Raw genomic sequence first — 18,901 nt, forward strand, 5'->3', positions numbered from 1 at the left:
CATGTAAGATATAACAAGGACACAGTGTTACCAAAATTTTAAAGACTTGCTGCATTGTGAATATAGTCAACTGCTGGCCATAACAACACAATTTAGCTGTCACTATGTTCATAATCTAACCATATAATATAAATGTTAAAATTAGTTTAAATTTGAATTAAACAAATAAATAGGCTATGATGAAAACAAATGGTGTCTCTGCCCTGACTCCTGTCGGTGCGATCTTTAGGACCCAGGGGAACTCGAGCTCATCCATATAAAGACCGCAGATGAGGAGAAAGCAAGTGCACTAGAGTGCTGGAAAATCAACAGTCTCAACGTGTCGTTTCGCTTTTTAACTAGTCTTACCGCAGTCGTATTAAAGCGGCTGGCAAGATGCAGTATAATCGACACCGAGTCCGCATGAAAGGTTTTTACTGGTGATTTCTCCATCATCCTCACATTCTTGATAGATGACTTCTCGAAGCGGGGACAAAACTGGACACGTTGGACTTTTATTTATCACTCTTCTCCAAAAAATAATATTGTGAAAGGATATATGACACGAGCATTTAACCAGAGATTATTCGTCGTTCAGATGAACATTTACTGACTGCTACACCAGCTCACCTTGGAAGGTAAGTTACCAGTCTGATCACGAACTTGTACAGCAAATGAATGATTGCACCAAGATGACATCAGTGAATCACAGGCTTTCTGAAGCCTGGCAACAGAAACCTTTCTCAAGTCTGTTGTTTGTCTTCATTCTTGCACTGGTGCATTTTACCCAGAGATCACTTGATGCGCAGGTTGATTGATTAATGACTGAAGCAGATATATTTTCCATCTGCTAGTCAATAATCATAATGAGAGATAGTGGAGGATCATTAAATAATTAAACTTGCATTCATGTGGTCAGTTATGTTGGTTATATAATATGACATATTTACGAGTCATCTAATCATTGTTTTGTGTCTCAGTCGGATTGGTCTTCATGAACAGATCCCGGACGCAGAGATGTTTTTGTTTGCTTTGAATGTTCAGAATTGCAGTGCAAAACCCTTTCCGAAAATATGCATATTTGCTTAGGATTCATGTTTTGGTCTGATAACATGATTTTGTAGTTATGAAATAAAATTGAATTATTGTAAGCGTTTGAGAAAGAATAAGAGTACAAATCCAAACAAGCTGTATTATTGAAAACGTAGCCTAGTGAATTTAGTGCTGTCAATCGATTAAAAAAAATAAGTAATCACACGTTTTCTGTAATTAATGGCGATTAATCGCACTTAACATCAAAGTTGTAATAATTTCACATTTGTTATCCAAATAATGTAGAAACAACATAAAGACAGTCTCCTATATTTTAAATATTTGTTTAAAGGCATCTTTTTATGAAAGAAGCCCATCACCGATACCAATATCGCTTCAGTCTCTATGAAACAGACCCCCCCCCCCCCTCTCAATTTTAGCCATTATAGCCATTCATCATTACAGTATAATTAGAAGCTATCAATTTTAACATTTATTAGACGTTAAAAAATACAACAACTTTTAATTTAATTAAACTTAAAAAAATCTTTACATAAACCCAATATAAATGTCACATTTATCTGTGACCTTCAATATATCAGGGCTCAATTTTTTTTCTATTGGCCCAGTCAGACCAGTTAAGATTTTCATTGCTCTGTCAAAATGCACAAAGAAATATTGTTTTCGTTGTTTCTAACCCATGTAACTAACTTGTAAACAGCTTCAAGTCAGGTAGGTCTTACAGGTACTCAATAAAGTTTTCAAACACTTCACAGTCTTCACTGCATAAATTATGAATTAAATATAGATTCATCCTTATTAAAGCGACAAATGTTATTCAGTCAAGAGCTGTGAGTGATTTTCTCTTCTTTTATTCTTTGATTATCCTTAATGACAAACAGCAGCAGGTTTATTAGGCTGCTGTCACTTTCAGACCTGCCGCACATGGCACGGATCTGACACGCATCCCATTTTCACAACTCTATGTTCATTTAAGACTTAATTTTACTCATTTGAGACTCTGCATTCAGGGATACTCTACAAAACGGGCGTTTTGGCTTAATTTTGTGTGTTTTTGTTGTCTGAAGCGGCTTTCTGTGCGCACGAGTCATGTGTGTGTCACACAGATTGGAGATTCACAGATGCGCGCCAGTACCGCACTTCATGCTGTTTTCTTTTGTGTCACGCTTAAATGATTTAAAAGCATTTGCATGAATAAGTGATCCTATATTGTAACAGTAGCAAAAAGATGACGGAAAAAAACAGATGCTGCGTTAATTGCTTTAAATATTTTTAACACGTTAAACCGAAAAAGTTAATTGCGTGCATTAACGCGTTAATTTTGACAGCACTAAGTGAATTACGTAGAGAACCAAGTGTTCCATTATAGAAAAATGGATTTAAAAATGTTATTTCAACGAGTGGGCGTGCTTTTCATGCTAATAATTATAATAATCTAGCACACCACACAAGCAATGTGAGTGATGTTGTAGGCCTACTGAATAATCACGGTCCTGTGCTGTTATTCTGTACAACAGCGCCAGTTTAACTGATTATAATAGTAACCCACCACTTACTAGGTGCGTTTCCATTACAGATTTGCGCAAAACTTTTGCGATTTTTTTTTCTAAATGTCGACAAAAAACTATTGCGAAATGACGGCGTTTCCATTAACTGATGTTATGCGACTAAAACTTAATTTTTCCTCTCGCGATAAGTAAAATCATTCTAAAAACCATGGTTGTGGCATTTATTTGAGGTTTAGAATCCATTATTCCTGTAATTCTTTTGTCTTATATGAATTTAATACAGAGCTCTGTCTGGTAGTACATCAGGTGACCTGTAAATGCTCAAAAACTGTTTCCATTGCAGTTTTGCGAAATATATCTTTTTCGAATTGCCTGAAAAATCACCTCATGCAAGCGTAAAAACTTTTTTGCGATAAATGGGAGTTTTTGCGAAATTTTCGTGTTTCCATTGGGCGTATTTTCAATTCGCAATTTCAATTTGCGCAATTTGAAGGGTAATGGAAACGCAGCTACTGTTAACTACACATGACATTTGAAGCAGAAATATATTGCTGGGCACATTAATTAGTGCTAGTGCGAAGCTTCGCCTTTAATGTACGAAAATCGTACGTTGCTCTTTAATATCGATATTAATACACCAAACTCTGTGTCAGTACATTAGAGGCAGCAGCACTAATTATGTGCCTGACAGTGTTAAAGGGATTGTTCACTCAAAATTTAAATTCTAATTTCTGTCATTAATTACTCACCCTCATGTCGTTCCAAACCCGTAAGACATTTGTTCATCTTCGGAACACAAGTCAAGATCTTTTTGATGAAATCTGAGAGTTTTCTGACCCTTTTTCTGACCATTGACAGCTACCATTTTCAAGCCTCAGAAAGGTAGTAAAGACATCATTAAAGTAATCCATATGACTCCAGTGTAATCCATGTAACTTCAATTTCATGAAGTGACGTGAGTACTTTGTTTGGGGAAAAAAAACAACCCTACAATAATTTACCACTTTATTTACAAAATATTAATCTCCAACGTGCAACAACATCTGCTCTCGTCAACACAACACGCATATATTGTAAATTTTTTGTAAATAAAGTGGTAAATTGTGTTACTTTTTGGTGTTGTTTTTTTGCACCAACAAAGCACTCACGTCGCTTCAAAACTAAGGTTAAACCACTGGAGTCACATGGATTACTTTAATGATGTCTTTACTACCTTTCTGGGGCTTGAAAGCGGTAGTTGCGTAGACTGTCAATGGAGGCACAGAAAGCTCTCAGATTTAATCAAAAAGATTTTCATTTGTGTTCCGAAGATAATTGAAAGTCTTATGGTTTTGGAACAACATGAGGCTGTCATTTTTTGCTGAACTAACCCTTTAAGGCTGTACTGAAGACAGAGCATTTGACCAATCAGATGAAAGGGGCGTTTCAGCACCATCCACATGTGTGAATGAAATATCGAAACCATGAACCGATTTGTAAACCACAAACAAAAAATGAGAAATCGAAAATCGAAACAAAAAACAAACAAAAAAAACCTTTCCATTTCTCGTTATTTCTTTTCAGACGTGTAACCGACTGGTGTTTTCAATTCTATATTTTTTTAAAGATTGGAGGAATATGTTCATTACGATTTACAACCCTAAAAAACATGGAGTTCCTCACTTTCAGAAACCTGCTCCTCATATCTGTTAAACAGACAATTTCATTTACTTTGTGAATTTTGTTGGCCAATAAGTTTTCTAAAGTCTAAGTTTTATAAGAGGCTTACCAGACTATCATGGTTTGTTTTAATTATACATTTTGATACAGTAGTCAACCTAAATGGGATTTTCTATGGCCGATGCCAATATCTATAAGGCAGAGTGGCTGATATAATATGCAGAAGACAATTAAGTATCAGCAATTGAGTCGTACACAAACTTGCTCAACTGAAAAGAAAGCTTATCTTATGCAACATTTACTCAAACCTCACTAAAACAGAGACAAAAAATGTTTATAATCAATTGACAAAGCTGTCAGTAGAATTTGGGGATATAAACACTTCTGTCTGAAAACCGCTAAATATTGTACGATTACATGGCCTGGCCGAAATATCGGTCTATCGCTAGTGTTTAATGTTTCATTCCTGGAGTCTTTAATGTGGTATTGATGTTTTCACACTAGCCCTGTTAAACTGATGTATGTTTCCTTGGAGGACATCCAGTGCTGTTTAGCGTATCTAAAACAGTGTAAAATCTGAGGGCCAAAGTGCTGAGATCAGGTATTAGAGTTCCTACACTTTAAAGTACCACTGCAAAGTGTAGGAACGAAGCATCTAAATGTTTACAGGACACTGCTGATGGTGTGATGGATTTTTCTGTGCTCGTGGCAGTAGAGTCGAAATCAGATTAGGATGCTGCACACCCATTAGGTGCTCCAGCAATGGACACCGCTTTTATTCGGCACACTGCTGAACTTAGCAGAAAAGAAAGTTTGTGTATTCGGCAACCTGGCTGTAGGGTTTTAGATAACACGGTGGTGCAGAGCTCTGCAAATTGATGGCCTAGACATGCATTTTATTAGAGCAACCAACATTCACTTGATTGAGAAACAATACAATGGTATTTTGAGAGTTCAGAGGAAACAAACAAAGTTGGTATGAAGACTATACCAATCTCTGACAGTCTGAGAACATCAGAAATTTGTCTATGCATTCATGGTCTGTATTCATCTGAAATATAAAATAAAATATATTAATATTACTGGTTACTGATATTACTAATATTTAATTTAGTTTGGTCTTAAATATTCACTATACAAATATTAAATTCAATTTCAATTCAGAGTTATTACAGTTTTTCTATTAATTTGAATACATTTTTTGTCAGATTCAAATTGCATAAATAAAATTAAGCCTGATTTTAGGACCTTTAAAAAAACATTAATTTCATTAAACTTTTTTTAATAATAGTTAAGCACATTTTTACCTAGATTATCATTACAGACATGCATGTGTGTTTTTATATACTGTAGGCCTATATATACTTTTTAAATGCCAGTTATTAATTGTCAGCGTGGATTCTCATTAGATTGTTGTACTTTTTTAAAATATATGAATTATTATTATTTTTTAATTTTTTTTTCGTATGGAAGTCCTTAGAAATATTTTTTTTATGGTACAGAATTTAAAATGTAATTATGAAAATTGGGGAGGTACATGAAAAAAATTGCTAAACTAATTGTCCTGTATAAATACCAAGTTCTGGCATGAAACTCTAGATGGCGCTGGCTGATTGGTCCTTAAAGGGATAGTTCGGCCAAATATTATATTAAACCCATGATTTACTCACCCTCAAGCCATTCGAGATGCATATGTCAATAATTTTTCAGACAAACACATTTTCAGTTATTTTAGAAAATGTCTTAGATCTTTCAGTGGTTATAATGTCAAGTTATGGGGTCCACTCCTTCAAGTCTCAAAAATGTGCATGCATCCTTCACAAAAGTAATCCATCCGGCTCCAGGGGGATAAACGAAGGCCTTCTGAGGGTAATCGTGCGGTTTTGTCGTAAAAATATACATATTTAAAACTTTATAAACGAAAATAACTGGCTTCCGGTAGCGGTCGACGCGCGTTCACGGCAGATGGATGCTGGCGTATGACGTAGGACGTAGCGTAGTAAGCGTCGTGACCATAGACTGTAAAAAAATAGGTCGTGACGTAGAACGAAGTATAGCTAAATCAAACGCTACGTCCTACGTCATACGCCAGCATCCATCTGCCGTGAACGCGCGTCGACCGTTGCCGGAAGCAAGTTATTTTCATTTATAAAGTTTTAAATATGTATATTTTTACGACAAAACCGCACGATTACCCTCAGAAGGCCTTCGTTTATCCCCCTGGAGCCGGATGGATTACTTTTGTGAAGGATGCATGCACATTTTTGGGACTTGAAGGAGTGGACCCCATAACTTGACATTATAACCACTGAAAGATCTAAGACATTTTCTAAAATAACTGAAAATGTGTTCATCTGAAAAATTATTGACATATGTATCTCGAACGGCTTGAAGGTGAGTAAATCATGAGTTTAATATCATTTTTGGCCGAACGATCCCTTTATCTCAACTGGATGACATTTACATCATTTACTACATGGCACAAGCTGATTGGCTCCTTTTGCATCTGCAGCCAATAAGCTTGCTACTCAACATTCAAATAGCTGGCTATTGTTTACTATAGCAGTTTCCATATTTTATATAAGCTATTTGTGCAGCAGCAGTATGTTGTACATGCTCGCAGCAGCGTATCTGTGTTTTTATAGACCAAATAATTAACATTGTCATATCCATTACCATGCTAAAAATCGTCAGAGAGTTGTCATGATAGAAATAGACTTAATTTTTTTTTTTTGCTCTTTGAGCAAAATATAATTACAATTTTCCTTCTCTTGATTTTGGGGTGAAATATGATCCAGACATGCTCTTGACAGGTTTTGTGAGATACATCGATTCACCAATATATTTCTTTCACTGTTCCATTAAACACTGACATTCGTTGATGTGTGTGACCTCAAATTCCTCCATCACAGTTTTTATAACCATCTGTGATGTGTATTCTTGCAGGAAGAAGGGGAGTGACTCTTGAACCTCATGCCTCCACAAAGCCATTCATGAGGCAAGCCTTCCTCCACATCAACAGACCAGCATGGAGAAAGGGCTCCGAACACGACTAGAAACAGGAGTGGCAGATGAGAAAGACCATCTTACTCAAGGGAAGAACCCATTAGTAGGGAGCGCTGACTTGGGACATGAATGTTGCAAACGTAATGGTTTGATCAATACCCACAACTTAATGGTGGAGACTAAGGAAGGACTGGTGTCGGTCTATTCTGCTCCACAGTACCAGGGCCATGTGGTGTCAAAGGACAAAAATGGGACACCGGATGGTAGAGGACCCCCACAGTTGCTCAACCCCAGCACCCTTCCCCAGGCTATAGACCCTTACTACAGGCCCAACCTCATTCTCTACCCCGAGAGCGTGTTGAGAGCATGGGGAGAGGGAGGGGACTGCTGCGAGACCACCTTCATTGAGGACATGACCCCTGCCTCGTCTGCCGGTGCCGTCACTAAAGATGGGATTCTGTTCTCTGACAGCAGGCTTCTGGATCTCTCTATGGAAGACGCCAAGATTCAGACACTGTCCTATGATGTAGTTGTAGATGATGACGATGATGAATTTCAAGAACTCGAGGTGAGAGATTGCATACTATTACACTTTTAAATAAAATTCACCTGGTTACTAACTCACTCTCATGTCATTCCAAACCTGTATCGACTTCCTTTCTTCTTGAAAATGAAAGTCAATGGTAGGGCTGCACGATTTGGGGGAAAATGTCTAATTGGATTTTTATGATAATGATTTTTATGATCATTTTTATGAAATTGTGATTGCGAGTCAGAATGCGATTAGAAGCTCTATGTTTGCTGTGCTTGTTTGGAGGTCTGCACAATTTGGCTAAAACATCTGTGATTTATATATCAACGTATCTATAATTAAAAAATATTACTATTATAATATTTTACTATATATATTACAGAACTATTTTTTTGGTATTAAAAAAAACAAGCAAGCTCAGCCCAGGTGAGAACTAATGCAATTAGTTACTTTTTTAGGGAGCAACTAAAGCAATATGGTAATATATTACTATTAAAAATAACTTTCCCCAACACTTCTTATAATGCAGGAAATAATAATAATTTCGCAATAACAAATCGCATTACCAGAAGTGCTGTTATTACATAATTGTATACATCCTTTTTTTGCATGCGCACCCTTACACACAAACCAGGATTTACAATACTGCCTACGTAGGCAGCTCACTAGGTTTTGGAACCTTTTTGCTAAACTGTTTTTTTAGTCTGTTCAAATAATTTCTGCATCACACAAATGTTTTGTTTCCAATCCATACCCTTGTGAACCATACTTTTGTCCAATGCTATAAGGAAGATGTGAGCTCTGTCTTTGGCCCTTATTTAACACCATCCTGTGATATGGTGCTGCTGATCTTTGCAAGAGCATGTGTCTGGAGCTCTTGCCAGACGACTGAGAGAGAGTGGCTGATCAGAGGGGTGTGGAGAGCGTAAGAGAGCTGGTCTGGACAGCCAGTACCCGCTGCTGCCCGCCTGTTCACACCACCTGTTCTGAGGCCGATGCGCAGCTTCACAGAGCCGTGCACAAGTGGCCACTGCAGAGCACAGCCAAACAGGCAGATGTGTTGTGGACTGTGTCTCATCAAGTTCACTTTGTCGTCAATTACGTGACCTCCAAAAAAGCCTATCATGCAGTCAACGAATTAAAGGTCCCATTTTTCGTGTGTTTTTGAAGCTTTGATTGTGTTTACAGTGTGCAATATAACATGTTCGCGTGTAAAAAAACACAGTATTTTTCACACAATTTACTTATCTGTATACCACTGTTTTCACTGTCCTAAGAACAGGCTGATGACTTCCTTGTTCTATGAAGTCCCTCCTTCAGAAATACGTAACGAGTTCTGATTGTGCCAGCGGTTCCTGTGTTGTGATTCGACAGCAGCTTAGCGCACGTTGCCCGGAAAGGTCACGCCTCTTACCATAACGTGGAGATGCATGCGCATAAATTGTAACCATTGATCTCTAAGTACAGCGTCCCTGGGAAGGCCAAACAAAGGTGATTGGACTCCGGGATGAAAATAACAGCGTCTCGACGACATGGCGACAAACACACTGTACAAACGCAACTCTTCCTGTTCTCCGTGGGAGCGCAACAAGACCACGCCCCCTTTTTTGTGTATTCCTGTGGGCGGAGGTTAGTCAAAAAACTGTTCTAGTGACGTCATTAAAGAAGGAAGTAGAGGGATGTAGTCCAAACGAGCCGTTCGATGTAGGCGACTTCTGTTAAATAAAATATCTCGCTTGGCATTGAACTTTGAGCTTTATAATTTTACAGATATTATTTATACTCTAACAACAACATTACACACTAACTAAAGTTTGAAACATGGGATCACGAAGAACAGGACCTTTAAAAATGAAAATTCTGTGTTTTATTTATTTATTTTGGAATGTAATGTTGCTGTTTGAGCATGAAAAGTGTGTGAAAAGTTACAAAGCACAAAGTCACTCCAAAGGGAGTTATTTGCTATATCAGTGTAAACTGATTTTTTCCCACAGGTTTTCTTCCAGAAACGAACACGTCACAATATTCCTCATTTAAATAATTCTTGCCCAAGGCATTTGAAAAAGGGGGGCGGAGCCTGGTTGAGTTAGTTAGTAGTGTGTTGTCGCCATGTCTGAGACAATGAAATTCACGGTTATGGTAAGAGTATGTCTGGACAAAAAAGTTTTTCTGGAGTTTTGTCGATAACTATGATTAGATGATATTTTGTGTTATTGTACCCCAAGGACTGCTGTGGACTGCTGACTCCTAAAGTTTTTGATATTTTTCATATTCTGTGCGGAGGTTAGTTCTCAGCATTGACAGAAATTACATTTTCCAATAAGTTTAAATTGATTTCTGTCTTTTATCAGCATTTTTACCTTTATATGGGCAATTTTTCCTTACCTAATGAAATTAATAATTTATGATGTCAAATTCTTACATTTCATCAATAAATTCAACAAGACACTATATGGTTGTTACCAGTCAAATGAAATCAGTATCAACGAAATCCATCTTTGCAATGCAGAGGAAACTCAAGCTGCATCTGTGTCTTTAGACAGACTGTTTAATGCAGCTCAGAGGCGACATAAATGCATTTAAACTGCAGATACAAATGCATACGTTTTTTAATGTATTAAAAATCAAACACTGAATACTTATATATGGAACGATTTTAAAATCGAAAAGATACTTTAAATATCAAACTTAAACTGCCAGTAGGTGGCGGCAAGTCATTGTTAATGAGTGAGTCATTTATTCTACAGATTTGTTCAAACGACTGATCATTTCAGGAACGAAGCATTTGACTTTCTTAATGAGTGAGTCATTGAATCATTAATTCAACCAGTTTATTCAAAAGGACTGATTCATTCAGTAACGAAACACAGCTGTGTTGCTCAAAGACGGTTCAACAGTTCTGCTGTGGCTTTGTTTAGAACCATTTCCGTCTGCGAAATAGAGCAAAAACAGGCAATATTGTGTCTAAAATGTAAGTCACTTAATATTTACTTCTCGTTTATTAAACTGCGGTAAATCACATTTGCAATCGTGTTGATATTTGGAAAACGGCACTCTTTGTGTGATTGACTATCATATGATATAGATATAGCCTAAAAGACAAATGCTCATGCAGGGGCATTTTTACTGCATTTTAATAGAGTAAATCACACAATGAGAGCATGCTGACCTAAAGCGTCTTATCACGCAACTTATGCGTGGACTCTCAAGGCGTGTTTTGTTTGGTTTTTGCAAAGTGAGGGACATACTCGATAATGTCAGATTGCACATCGATAAAACAACAATTATTATAGACGATATATCACACACCCTAGGTAAGGGGCATGACATTTTCACAACACAATGGTCCAGCCCACCAATTAGAGCACATTGCGTTTTATCAGAAGGAGGGGCTTCATAGAGACAGGAACTAAACGGAGCGTTACTGACAGGCTGAGAAAAAGGTGCTGCAATAATGTAAAATATGTGAAAAATAATGTGTTTTTTTGTACATTCAAGCATGAAAACCTATTCTAGTAAACCCCAAAAACTAAATAAAGGGCATAGGTCACCTTTAATAAAGGCCATTCATTGATCATAATGAAAATAATGATCTGCATCTGCCAGAATTTTAATTTGAATTAAAATCTGAACAGTCATTGTATGAAAAAGAGCTGTTTGAAGGTTAAAGACACTCTATCTCTTTTGGGTATTCCATAATCGGCTAATCAGAAATCTAATTTATGGAGAGATTAATCAGTCTATGAAATGTGGGAAATGAAAATCTGATTGCATTGTCCTGAAAAAAACATCAAATCATACAGCACAGGACAGCTTGCACAGCCACTACGATGACTCATGTAACACTTTCCCTTATTGCTTTCACGAGTGCATTTTGAGGAGAAGGAAAAAATGTTTTACCTGCAGAGATAACTCTATCACGCCTCCTTTCATAATCGCAGCCTTTAGAATATGCTCTGGCCTTTTTGAAATTCAAATTGGAATCAAATTAATGGAACACTTGACATTCCTATTATGCAGACACACTTCTCAATCTGTTGCACCATTACGTCCTCGCACATGTTGCTTCATATGACACGCTGTTTGGAAGAAGATGTGCCAGGTTATGGGGGCAACTTGCCACTTGCAGCTAAAGCCAATTTGAGCAAATGAGATCTTGCAAGATGTGTACTGAAGTTTGTCAATGAGGCTGGACTGGAACTTGGCAACTGTTCATTCTACATTATTTGTATAATTAGAAATATGGTGTACCCAGGTGATGCAATCAAATGAATATTAAATTCCATTTGTCATTTAATTTAACACTCTGCCTCATATTAGGAACTACAGTTGAAATAAAGCTTTTAGCTAATACTATTATAATAGAGCATGAATTGTCTCTAGATTAATAAATGGATATTATGGTATAAATACACTTCTGATGATTCACAGGGGTTAAGGAACATGCTTTGTGTTCCACAAATATGACAAAAAAATTCTAACCTTTTTGTGTCAGAATCTCACAAAAAAAATCCCATTTCACTCCAAAATTAATTGGAAATAGCTAATTATTTTATTGGCTATCCCTCCCATCCCATCCCATCCCATCCCATCCCACCCCATTACTTTAATAGAGTCATTTAAATGTTTCATTTTGCTTGTCTTATGTGGGAAGAAAAAACATTTGGCCAAATGCATAAAATGACAGCTTTAAAAGTTGTAATGCTACGATTAACTCTCATTAAATCAGGTAGGCCTCTTGGGCAAACATTACATCATACACAGTACTGTAATCTGAAATGAACTGCTCTGACAGACAGGTTGAGGATCCAAATACAGCTTTTATTGGGACAATCCAGAATCGTAATCCATAAAACAGGCAAATTGGTCAGATACAGTGCAGATAATCCAGACAATAAACACCAGGGCAGAAAACAAAGGCAAACAGGGAAATCCAGGACAACATGCAGACGATCAAAAGCAAGAAATCAGGATACAAGGGCTAAGAACATACAAGACTCTACAAAGAATGAATGAGGCCCCGTTTACACGAAGGGAAGACGCAGATATTTCCCTGCGGTTTGGCCTCTCATTTACATGAAAACCCCGTTTTTATCACAGAAAACGATTATTTCTAAAAACTACGGCCAAAGTGGAGATTTCTGATAACGCGGGTTATGTGTTGCCGTGTCAACTGGGTGAAACGGGGTTTTAAGTTCTCAAACGTCACATTATGCGCCAGAAAATGCTTAAAGTCATGTGAACGCCCTAGGAAGTCGCTTGTGTTATTCGTTGTTGTCGATTCTGAGGATTCTGATTGGCTTGCATGGCTTTATCCTTCTCCTACACTGCCACCCATAGGTTTGGCGTAGTTATGATGGCACTCGACGGCGTATTTATGCGGGTTGATGTAAATGACAACTTTTTTGAAAACGATGTTGTGTGCACGATGTTATTATTGAAAACGGAGGGGGGGAAATATTTGTTTCTCTAAATACACGGCTATGTGTAAATGTGGCCTAAATACACCAGGTTTATATAGGCAAACTTAAATGAGATCATGAAAAACAGGTGGTAGTAATCAGAACATGAGTCCAGGCAATGGGTTATGGGAAATGTAGTTCATAAAGTGGTAGCAATAGCTTAGGGAGGAGGGCCCTCTGGTGGAGATCAAGGGCACTCCAGCTGGATGTGACAGTAATCAGTGTTTATTAAAAATTGTTATAAATAAAGAAGCTCTGGGTTTGCTATGCTTGTTTGTAGGTGATTATATGTCAGTGTGATTATTTGTGATTATATATCGATATATCGATATAACTATAATAATAATTATTTTAAAGTGCAACAGTAAAATTATAATGCTTTTATTTATGGCTGTCTTAATTTATTTTAATTTTTTTCAAACGGTAAACCACCTATTTTGTCAGAAAACGGCAGAGATCCCTCAAAGTCATCAAAATCAAAACGAATCACCATGAATCTAAATTTACATTTTTTTTTGTGGAACATTGCATTGCTTACAATAAATGATTTAACTGTGCACAGCTTTTTTTCTTTCTTTGTCAGGTGATCAATTCTTTACTATGAATTATTTTTGCATATTTTGGAGCCTTGGTGTGTCGACTTTTTCTTTTTTTCTTTTTTATTGTTTCCTTTCTAACCCTGAGCATAATTTTGCTGGTGATGTGCGTGCTGCTTTAGTCTTGTTTTGCCAATATTCAAAAAAAGCTCAGCTTTCCAAATGTTAAAAATTAGATATCAAGCTAGACCTTCTTCTTTATGACTATGAAGATCTGCAATATGGGCATTATTTAGGCATTAGTTTTATCTGTAAAAGATCTTAGGTCAGTGTATCATCTAATAATGTCACATTTCGGGGTTAGGAGACAAAATGGTTTAAGGAGTAAACTAGCAGCAGAGTAGAATTCATGTAAATCCAATGCGAGTGTAGTTTGGCTGATGTAGTCTCCACCCATCTTCCTAAAGACTGTGTGACGGCAGTTCACTCTGCCCCGTATCTGTTAACATATGCAGAGGGCATTTTGGTGCAAATTGGTCACAAGAGAACCAGGTTGTGCAAGCTGTTTATGCCCTTGTGTGTAGTAAATAAGGTGAAAAAGGAAACATCCATATACACACCACTGACACATTCAAGCTGTGATTAATACATACCCAAGAACATGTCATCCAGTGTTGTGGCCTTGAGTTTCTATTAGGGCTGTGTATCACAAAGAATCTGGTGAATACGATACGTATCACGATACAGGGATTATGATACGATACATTGAGATATTTTGCAATTCTGTAAGAGAGGCGATATATTGTGATATTTCTTTTTTTTTTTTTTAGGAAGTAGATCTAATAAAAAAAAACTCATAAAGTACACACCACCATATGCATAAAACCTGAGCAAAAAAAACAAACAACTATTATTTAATCCAAACAATAAAATCTGCATTTGCAGGATTATTTAGGTATATATATATATATATATATATATATATATATATATATATATATATATATATCTTTTTTTTTTATAGTTTTACATTACAGATAGTGTATAGTTCACTTTATATTTAATACTGTAAAGTTTCTTACTTTAAAGCAATCTATTGTATAAAGCACTATATAAATAAATGTGACGTGACTGGAGTGCTGAATTGCAGAGCTTGTGCAAACATATCCACATCGCAATGATCAGATGCTTTCTTAATTGTTTTCTCACATCAGATTTGCTATTATCTAAACGCATCTAAACGCTCAGCAGCGCGGAGGGCGTGGGGATGTTAAGTGAGCTCTTAGGCTACGTTCACACTGCAGGGCTTAATGCTCAATTCCGATTTTTTGAAAAAATTTGATTTTTTTGCAAGGCCGTTCACATTTCCAATTAAATGCGACCTTTTGTGATCTCCTGTGTGAACGTGAAATGACCCAGAAGTGACCCGCATGCGCAGAAGAGTACTCAACGGTCAACGACGTCACTTGTTGTTTGCGGAAGTAGCTAAACATCTTTTTTATTTTTTTTTAGCTAAACTTGAACTAACTGTGATTCCCTCACACACACACACACGAGCGCGCGCAGCGACCGTTACACAAGAGCCAGACAGCAGCCGCTGACCTATCTAATATCAGATTCAGCACAAATAAGTTAACATAACGTATATATAATGGCCGTGGGCTTTTATTTAATTTTTTTTAATTAACGGGCTCGTCGAGGTCGACCCGTTCGGCAGATTTACCTCAGCTCGACGAATATGCAGTCCGTTTTCAAACCGACGACTACAGAATTATGCCGTTTTTCGCGTATCAATGACGTGCGGGTCGGATACATGCGACCTGGCCGTTCAGACTGAAGTCGCATTTCAAAAGATCGGATATGTATCGGATTTGGGACCACATACCCAAGTGGCCTGGGTCGCATTTGAAAAGATCGGATCTGTGTCGTTCAGACTGTCATGAAAAGATCAGATACAGGTCGCATAGGGGCAAAAAAATCGGAATTGGGTCGTTTCAGCCTGCAGTGTGAACGTAGCCATAGATTCAACAGGGTTCTCAAGTTTTATCAAAAGCCTGGAGTGAGATCACATGCGGTTAGGGGAGGAGCCCTAATGGAGCCCCGCCCCCACCCCGCCCCCAGTTGTACCCATTGTTCATAATTAACCAGCACAAATTGAAATTATAACAATTGGTAAATCTGATAAATTACAGAACAATTCATCACATCAAATACTCTTTAATGTTATATTTCAAAATTACAAATATGCAAAAATTACAAAAATATAACAAATTGCTCCAAACAGTTTGGAAAAACAAAACTTTTTGCATTTTGAATGTGTCAAGTCGAAATGGTATAATGATTTATTGTGTGCTGGGACATTGTGAACAAATGATATATTAGAGTATTAAGGTGTGTGTGTGTGTGTGTGTGTGTGTGTTTGTGTGTGTGTGTACACAAGAGTACACAATCCAGCTTATAAAATGTGTTTTGTGTTGTGTTTGTTGCACATTTTGATGCCTTGATAACAGGGGTAGGGGGCTTCCACTTGAATGATAAAATATCTTTTTTCTTTTTCCCTGACATCTTTGAAAAATACAAATGCAATGGCAATGATTAATGTATGTTTTGACAGGATATAAAATATTACCCAGAGCACTCTGCTTTAATACATGTAGCCTTAATGTAACTAGAAAGACTATTAATACAGTATAATATATAATTTAAAATAAAATGAAGAAATACATCTTCATTCCTTCCCATACCCACTAACATTTCCCTTAGTTTCAGATAACGTAAGCTAGCCAAACTGAGCCAAAGCTTCTGGCCTGGTTGGAAAGTAGTTGTAGAGTTTTTGACTGCATCAATAATAATGTATACGATGTGCTATATATTAAATGTTCTAGCCTAAAAATGTTAGACGAGCTTTCTTCCAACTTACCTTCTCCATCACGACGTGTGTTTGCGCGATGTTGTTGGTTACCTAGTAACGAACGTACGGTGGCCGAGAATGTTCCGTCAACTTCCGTGTGTTCGCGCATCTATGTTGCCTAGTAACGAACGCAATCTGGCCGAGATACAATATACTGTCTATGGAGATACGTGCTGGCGGCAGGAAACTTCACTTTGTGTGCCTGCGCCTCGTATACAATAAAGCTTACAGGACAACTTGGTTGGCATTGCCTTTTCAGCGTGAGAAATACATGGTGTGGCGTGTGAGCGTGTGAACTGGTTGAATTGCGTGTGTCTCACGGCCAATGCGTGAGACTTGAGAACCCTGGATTCAATGTTTTTTTCCGAGTATTGTATTTTAGCATGGCTTATTTTGAAAACAACATGATTCTTGACGATCTGGACAGAACCTCGACTGCACTGGCATATCAATTGCCTCGAGTTGCTGGAAGTGTTGCTGTCCCTGCTGAGGTTTCAGCTGTTGATCGGATGGTCAACACGACGACGGTTTACGCACATAAACCGCCAGTGCGGTTTACGTTCACGAATTGCCCGCCCTCTCCTCTGGAGTCAGACTAAAGTTACTGTGGTCTACTCACCTCCCAGGCGAGCTCAATCGTGCAGCAGACGCGATGTCCTGGCAAGTATTGTTCCAAGGACAGTGGACTTCCAACTCCCAAGCTATCCAGCTTACCTGGAGTCAATTTGGCGAAGCACAGGTTGATCTGTTCACTTCCAAGGAATCCTCCCAATACCCTTTGTAATATTTCTTGTACAAGGCCCCCCTTATCATAGATGCACTGGCACACAGCTGGCCCCGGGGGGCTATGGTACAAGGGTATGGGTACAAGGTCAGGGAGGACAAAGAAGAAGTCCTGTTGTTTGCACCGTATTGGCCCAGCCGGACTTGGTTCTTGGAGCTCATGTTCCTAAAACATTCCCTCCCTGGCGGATGCCTCTAAGGAAGAACCTCCTTCTCAGGGACAAGGCACAAATTGTGCACACTGCACGATGGATCGGCGACAGGAGGTTTCACACTGCATGACTTTACAAGAGAAAGAATCGCCGTCAACTTCTGTCTGGTCCGCAAACTACGTTTCACAACCAAACACACACGAGAAGTCATAAGGAAATAACGCAAGATCACTCGTGCATGAGACCGGAGTTCTCGCGCGAGACTGAAATTGTTATTAAAAAGGATAGCCTGCAAGAAGATTGCGATCCAAATTGTCTGTGCCCTGATTTGCGGCGAAAAGGAGAACACCCCCCCCCCAGATTATGCCGGAGGAAATGGTTGGGGAGACGAGGGGAGCAAGGGTTGTGTGTTCTGCAAAGAGAGTTGGGGGTAAATAAATAATTTTGCAATGTGCTGCTGTCGCTGCTGGTCAAGCAAATGTTTGTGCTTTGTTTCTGTTTGATATAATTGTAAATATATCTATTAAAATACTGATATTCTGGTCTATAACTCCTCCCCGAACAGCCCGCTGCCCTGTTTCTTGCCCTCTCATTGGCTGTTAGGTCATCGCCAATGTAGTTTTCAGTCAGAACACATTCACACAGCAGGATTTTGAATCGCCGACAGGTCCGGATATTTAGCACGCCAAATATCTCACGGGCGTCGGCGACTCTTTGATAATTCACACTGCGTGATTGTCACTCACGTGAACGAGCACCGATTTGCCTATGATTTTGGGCATTTGTCGGCTATCTCCCAAAACCTGTCGGCGAGTGAAAATCGGGCCTAAAATCGTTCAGTGTGAACTCGGCATTAGAGATGCCAGCAGGTTGGACCCTCACCCTACGTGTCCAAAGTTTCCACTTCCAGTTTTAGGGATCAAGTGGTGAACTTGCAAGCCCTGCCTTGAGATGAGGCCTTTGCGTTGCTGTGTCCAGTACGTGCCCCTTTTTTTGAGAAAATTTTAAATGTAGCCTACTGTATCCAAATCGATATTGAATAAAATTGAATCGAGATCAGAGTTGAATTGAATCACAAGCTTGTGATCCGAAATCAAATCGTGGAATTTGTTACACTACCCAGGCCTAATTCTTTTCAGGAATTCGAATACAAGTTTTAGCCTATCTTTAAAACAATTCTTTAGAAATGTTTTTGAAAATACAAAATTAGAAGAAGCAGTTATGAAGAGTTTTTCATGAATCCGTTCACTGAACTTCTGTTTTATTGAGAAGAAGTATTTGAAAAATAAGCCACTTTTATTTGGGATAATGTACCGTTGA

The 18,901-nt window shown here is 38.1% G+C and overlaps 1 protein-coding gene across 1 annotated transcript in view; it reads left to right on the plus strand.

Annotated features, from left to right (window-relative positions):
- Window positions 1–276: 276 nt before the first annotated feature.
- syndig1 (synapse differentiation inducing 1) overlaps window positions 277–18,901 on the plus strand; it is a 49,854-nt gene continuing 31,229 nt past the window's right edge. The window contains exons 1-2 of the mRNA XM_079855391.1: window positions 277–617; window positions 7,146–7,773. Coding sequence (XP_079711517.1) covers window positions 7,228–7,773 — 546 coding nt within the window. The 5' untranslated portion in view covers window positions 277–617; window positions 7,146–7,227. The remainder of the gene's footprint in view (window positions 618–7,145; window positions 7,774–18,901) is intronic.

The sequence above is a fragment of the Squalius cephalus genome (assembly GCF_949319135.1).
Source record: "Squalius cephalus genome assembly, chromosome: 21".
NCBI lineage: Eukaryota > Metazoa > Chordata > Actinopteri > Cypriniformes > Leuciscidae > Squalius > Squalius cephalus.